This window comes from Morone saxatilis, unplaced genomic scaffold (genome assembly GCF_004916995.1).
Source record: "Morone saxatilis isolate NCDOM2014 unplaced genomic scaffold, NCSU_SB_2.0 Contig11, whole genome shotgun sequence".
In the NCBI taxonomy this organism is placed as follows: Eukaryota; Metazoa; Chordata; class Actinopteri; family Moronidae; genus Morone; species Morone saxatilis.
Genome location: NW_023339663.1, coordinates 7,358,980 through 7,366,156, shown reverse-complemented (window position 1 = coordinate 7,366,156; position 7,177 = coordinate 7,358,980). Strand labels below are relative to the sequence as shown.

Below are 7,177 nucleotides of genomic sequence, written 5' to 3'. Positions count from 1 at the left end.
TGTGTGTGTGTGTGTGGCACTGACGCACTATACCAGCTGTTGTTTAACCCCCATGCCTGCTTTATTTATTCAAACAAGCCTCTTCTCTCTCAGGACAGACTGAGGTACTGGTGCCCTGCCCTGCATTGTGGCAGGGCTGCCACTATCCGCTCCCAGGCTATTCTCAGAAGATCATGGCCCATTCATTGTGATACATAAACTAGTTACATCACTAACTGCAGACAGGCCCCTGATCTAATTCCTCAAAGACCCCAATATAGGTCGTTTTGACAGGTTGTTTACATATACATATTATAGAGGGCACTCACAGAAACACACATAAAGCCAATGAACCAATCTGGTGACTGCTAAACTTTTAAAGTTTAATAAGTAATAAGAAGTATTAATTGAAATAAGAAGTATTAATTAAATTATTCTTATCAAAATAAATGTGCTATGTTCTTAGGCTATAGTGTTTTGCCCTTTTTTTCAGTTTCTGTGGCATGTTTTTCTTTTAAAGCATCTTCTTGATTATCCTGTTAATAAATTAAAAGAATTAAAATAATTAGGAATGGAATAAAAGCATGCTTTGCACAATAACAAACACATTTTGAGTAGGGGTTTGATATAGACTGCTTTTATCTCTTTTTTTTCAGTATGCGGCGGCAACCCAAAGAAAGACCTGCCCCTAATAACCTCATGGTAAGTTAAACCAAGCCTTCCATTAAACAGTTCCAAGGACCACAAAATATAGGTGTTGAATAACTGTCTTCAGAGGGTGATCATATTCATGCATTCCAATAAAAATTCAATTAAACATAATTTTATTATCTTGGTAGTTTTGGGAGTTTACAATTGTATTTTTGCAATGATTGGGGTGTTCTGGGTCAAGGACCCTCCAAGTTGGTATTGCTGTCTGGAAAGAACAGTAATGAACTTGTTGCTGCCAATGAAAGGTGTCAGAGAGATGTCAGCAAGAAACCTTGAGGTAGGATTGAAACCTACTTCAGCAATAATTCGTTCAATTCACTGCATTGATGCTAACCTGAATGTATCAGGCCTAGTTTTTGTACAAGAGTCAAATAATTCTGGTTTACAAAAAATATGTTTCATAGCCTAATAAAAATTTGGGACAAAAGGAAATAATTTGTGTAATTTAATTTGTGTGTGTGTGTGAGACAGTAAGAAATTGTACCCAACACATTATAGACTTATTATTTTAACATGTTTCCTGTACAGAACATAATTCATTCTCAAAATCCTAAAAGTAAACTGTCATGGAGAAACCATTGCTGTTTTCTATTAATTTAAATCACAAAGTCAGTTTCAAATATTTAGGAGAAATTAAATATTCCTTGGTATGTTCTCATTCGTTTATAACCACCTGAAAACAAGAATCATGTTTTTGTTACCTTAGAATGAGCTGTTTTTACCTACATGTTGAACCACCATGGTCACCTTGTCCTACACGCTGGTCCCTTAACAGCCTTTGACAGATTGTACTTTGTGTCCACACTGAAGTATTAAAACCTTTAATTGGCTCCATTCCTATAGATTAGGTATATAGATTATGTAAACCAAAAGCAAAACATTCTAGAGCACACAAGAATACTAAGATTGACACTGTTTTATTACATTAAAAACAAAACAAGAAGGAGCAAACTGTGCATTTGGCTTCAGCAGATTTACTCGGTGCTTAAAGGTCCAGTATGTAGGATTTAGTGGCATCTACTGCTGAAGTTCCAGATTGCAACTCCCTCGCTCCATCTTCCTTTTCCAAGCACAAAGGAGAACCTATGGTGGCTACACAAACAGCCCTATCTAGAGCCAGTGTTTGGTTTGTGTTTGAACTCTGCTAAAGAGGACCCACTTGCTCTGTAGATAAAATCAGCTCATTCTAAGGTAACAAAACCACAATAATTCTTATTTTCAGGTGATTATACATTGATTAAAACATACCTATGAATATTATATGAATATTATATATATATGACTACATTCTTTCTAAATGTTACACACTGGACCTTGCAGGTGTGCCTTTAAATAATCAGCTGCTGAGTAGCAAATCATCCCAACAGGTTCACATTCCAATACAATTCAATAGGAAATTCTACTATCCAAAATTAGATGTTAATATTACATATGCATTAGACAATGAGGTATAATTACTGTCAGACTTAAAAAACTGGCTGTTCCACACAGTATATCTACTACAACCTTACATAAGATATGATAAATACAAAATGGATAATTAGATTAGGTATCTTCAGGTGTAATACGGGTTAGGAATGTCTGAAATTCTGAAGTTAAATTTTGTCCTCAGTACAACTGGATCGTGTGAAAGTTGCCATCAATAGGGGTGCCACTAAAAATATACACAGGAAAAATTCAAAAATTAAAATATATACACAGTCATTAACAAAAGCAAAACATAGTCTAAAAACCATGACAGTGTGTATGTTGTACCATCTCTGTCTGAATATAGTGTGTAGATATATCCATAGATTCTATGCTCTGTGTAGATTTTTACAGACAAAGGAGAGGACTTCAAGTTCCAGCTCCTCTTGTCAGTGTCTCTGAGTCATATATAAGCTAAACCACATATCTCCCTTCCAATGTGGACTGTGTTGTCTCCGTTCTTGCATTAGCACACAAGGCCTAGTGCAATTTGCACAAACTGCCTTTTAAGAGTTGCAACACACTCTTGTTTCTGTGTTAGGACCAAGGACAGGGACAGTTAGGTCCACAGAGAGAGGAGGGGTGAAGGTTTGTGTTGGGAGAACGGAGGGCTAGAGGGTGTAAATGCAGAGCTGCTAACAGATTGTATGTTCTCAGTCTCACACCAGAAAGGAGGAGTAAAGGGAAATGTTGTCTAGACACTCATTGGGAATTCTTGCCTCCAGACAAAAGTGTCTCTTGAGGAAGAGACCACGCACTACTTCTTTTGAGGAATTTCAGCTGGTTGTTTGCAGTGTGCTGCCTTGAGTACAACTTTTGTACTGAGTGACACCTTTTACTCCGATCATTAATACTTGTGTGTTAGTTCAAAAAATCAGTTTTACATCATTTTCTTCTCTGATATATATACTGAATACCTATTCATACCATCAATAAGAAAACGAATACTTGGCAAGACTGAACTGTGAGCTCTTTTTCACAGAAAGTTCTTGTGATTTATTGTCCTCCATGAATTGGATTCACAACCAAAGCTTTATTTCAACACGAAATAATGCAAGGACAAGGGTTACACCAATATTTATCTGACAATATGCAACTTATCCCCCAATATATGAACACAATTGATCCCAGGACCCAATTATCAATCGCTTATTATCAGTGGTGTCTACATTGTGATATATGTAATTCTCTAATATCTATACATTTCTTTAAAACCAATGAAACAAACCAGAAGTTAGCTGGCTAGAAACTGGGCCACAAAAAGACAAAAACATGTTGACAAACGAAAAAGTCTGTGTGTTAGTGAACTAGTGTTAGTAATTAAGTGAATTGAAAGAAGGTTGCAAAAATAATCTGAGCTCCTGGTCGGTAGTACCCTAAAGGACTTACAGGCACCCTGTGAATGATGCCTAACATTTGAGGAGCATTATCGTCTACACTCTTTACACTGCAGAGCAGCTAAAATGGCTGGTAAAATGTATTCTTCTAGACCACATAGACTAGACTAAATAGTCTTTAGTGATTCATGTGTGTTACATTATAGCATACGACCCACCTTAGACTACCAAAAGCATATTTGTTACTAAATTTAACAGGATGATTCTCAGGAAATTTCTCCACCCGCAATGTTTGAGGTATCGACACAGCTAGTCTGTCGAGCATCAGTGTTACCATTACTTGGCTATCCTTTCATCACTATGCGTAGCTTCCTTTTTCAATGAGGTCGCTTCCTGAGCCACAGACTGCTTTTCCTTCTGTCTGGGTTTTTATATTTTTTGGGTCATCGTGGCTCATATGCTGGCATTTTCATCACTGCTCCTGTCAGTGTTTCCTTTTTTTCCACTCTCCTCCAAATTTCTACTCTGCCCCACTTCCTTAATATTCATTGTGATCCTGTGCTTTTTTTTTTCTATTTTCACAGTTCTCTCTCTATTTTCTATTCACACTTTCTCGCCACCCCTCTTGTCTTTCCTTTACCTATATTTTTGTCCTCCTGTAGGCCTTTCATTTCTTCCTCTGGCCACGATGAACTGAGATATAAGGTCATGGATGCCTGCCTTTGTGGCACCAGACTGCTGATTGTCTTTCTCTCTCCTTCTCCTTATTCCCTCCTTCCTCCCCACCTCTCACTCTACCCCCAGCCTCTTGAGTACATTAAAACTCTTTACCTATTCTATCTGTATGTTAATGCACCTAGCCACATTTTGCTTCTCCTCTCCCTCTGCTGAACAGGAAGTGCCAGCGTTTGCTCTCAGTTTTTATCTCTGCAACTCATTTCTCCTGAAAAGTAATGCTGGAAATAACACAATAGTGTAGCTGCTGAGCAAATAGTGTTTTATGACCATACAAACTCACCTAGTAGCTCTAGTTTGCTCATCAGGTTGTGTGGTTTCTCTAATCACTGGTATAGCTTTTATTGACGTTATTTTCACAGGGATTTTATCCTATTAGACGTTCTTTAAAGGTCTGCTGTTTGATTGCATGCCTGCTCTTCATTGGTTCTGTCCCTGAAGCTTTAAACAGTATGCTGCAACTACTGGTACTGGATGCTTTGCTCATACTATTAATATTTGAGTTCAACTTTTTTTTATCATTTAACCCAACTAAAGGGCATTTTTCTCAAGTTAACGCTATGTTCCTAACATGAATAAACAGAGAGAGAACAGGGGCGATACAAAGAAAAAAGAAGTATAGTAGAGTACAATATGTAACAAGTAAATCAATGGCTTGTAATTTGATACCTTATCAAAAAGCCAATGGAAACCTTTAGTTGATCTGGGCCCAGATGGTTTGCACCATTACTCATGATGTTTTTGTCATTTTGTTGGATGCTAAATATCTTGCAGGCCGAGCTCTGTCTGGCTGCATCAAGCTCAATACTTCACTTGTATCAGTAAGAGATCTTTTCTTCCCATTTATTCCAAGTCTCTTCATTTGTAAAGAACATGATGACCCATCAGAGAGGAAAGTGAGTGTGTTTTTGTCTCCTTATACTAATGCATCTTTCATTGTGGAAACTCTATCCTGTCATCATAAGCTAATGACGTTGGTCAGTTGAGGATACTTTCCACTGGCCTGCTCCCAGGACGTTAGCTGCAGGTACTTGGTGATGACCTGTCCTGTCTGAGGTTTCTCGCTTTTGATTCTTTCTCCGCCCCCTTCTCCTTCAATACAAGGCCCAGTCTGTGCGCCTATTTGCTTATTTATTAAGCTTTGGGGCAAGAAAGACATAGTGTCTTTGTGACCCATTACATTTGTTATCATATTAGCTTGAATATTTGATATTTTCAGAAAATCAAATACGAATGATGTAACGCTATTTTGTGTGTGTGTGTGTGTGTGTGTGTGCTTGTTTTTCTGCTTGTGTTCATTTGTGTGTATGAGAGGAAAAAAACCCTTATATAGTTTGATTGTGATTTGATGGACATTTCATTCCTCCCTCCCCCCTCTCCCTCATCGTCCCTCGTTCCCCAGCCAGCAGCCTTCACACAGCCTTTTAGCACCCTTGTCAATGCAGCCCTCCTATTCTGCTTTTCTATTCATAGGCACACATACACACACACACAAATTTCATAGCCCCCTTTCAACCCTGGAGACACCAGATGAGCCCCTCGGTTTTTCACAAAGGAACCCCTCCTGTCTGACTGTCCCCAAATCGAGCTTTGACGTACACATAAACACACACAAAAAACATAGATAGAAGCTGAGTAGCATTATAGTTTTGACCACTTACAGCGCCAGTATCAGAAACTCTGGATGTTTGTTATTAACAAAAAAACTCTGATTAGTTAATATCAGCATCATAACCACTGACCCTCTCCGTCCATACAGTTTATTGGTGGCTCCTTCATTTATTAATTCCATTCAGGACAAAAAATGTCACTTAGAAACTTTAATTTTAAAATACAGAAGCAGAGAAATTCTATGAGTTTTGTTTTTGTTTGTTTGTTGAGGTGTTTTTTCACCAAACTGTTAAACAAGCCAATGACAAGACCCTGATATCCCTTATGGCCTGACTTGGTGACACCCCGTTGTTGAGACAGACATGCATGACATGAGGCAAGCACTCGAGTGGAGGTCAAAAGGTGACATACGTTGTCCTTATCCACAAATTATGGCAGAGGCTCTCAGTATTCTTTTCAGTGGATGAGCTGTATTGATTCTTCCACAATGATGGAGCTGGCCTTTGTTTTGGTTTTAATATCTATACATTATGTGGTACTGCTAAAGAAGAGGTGATATTCATGTTTTTGACAATATTGCAGTATTTTACTGCAAAACTTCTGGCATAAAAACACGTCATATTGTTTTGTACAGATACAAACTATATTACACATGTAATCATCTATATGTGTAGTTTCTTTTAGTAATAAGCTTTATGTGGGTCTGGCAACTTTGGAAGCATATTTAGTGTCTGAGGAGTATGTGTGTTACTGTTTACATCACTACATGTGCGAAAAGGATTTTCACATGCAGGTTTATGTATTATTGGACCTCTTTGGAGTTCCTGTGGTCTCTTTTCAGAGCTTGTGACAAATCACTGGTGTCTCCTCCTCCCTAAACCTTTCTGTCAGCACCTCCGCTGCCAAATGTTTTCACATTTCACCCTTGGGTCTTCATTGACATAAACCCCATTCACACATACTCAGACTTCATTGCATGGTATGGTACTCCTGTGCAACTGTTCAGTCACGTCATTTTGAATGATAGTTGGAGCCAAATTTACACATAAATGGACATTTAGGTCTTGTACAATAAAAATACATTTTTGCCACTTTTTTCTGGATCCTGTTCCTTAATAAGACCATAAGACCTTTCAGGTGTAAGAACGAATTAGACAGTAATGAATATTGCAGTTTAATTAACCTTCTCTCATCTTCTAGAAAAGTTAACTGGTCAGTTTAATGGTTGGCAGCCCGGTAGAGCATGCATCCCATGTACAAAGACTGAGTCCTTACCGCAGCAGCCTGGCTTCAGTTCCAACCTGTGGCCCTTTGCTGCATGTCACCCCCCCTCTTTC

At 38.3% G+C, this 7,177-nt stretch overlaps 1 protein-coding gene across 1 annotated transcript in view; it reads left to right on the top strand.

The window, feature by feature from the left end:
- Positions 1-7,177, top strand: part of map2k5 (mitogen-activated protein kinase kinase 5) — a gene marked incomplete at its 5' end in the record, with an annotated part of 46,167 nt that overhangs the window by 32,595 nt on the left and 6,395 nt on the right. The window contains 1 exon segment of the mRNA XM_035652196.1: positions 636-681. Within this exon segment, the coding sequence (XP_035508089.1) occupies positions 636-681 (46 nt within the window).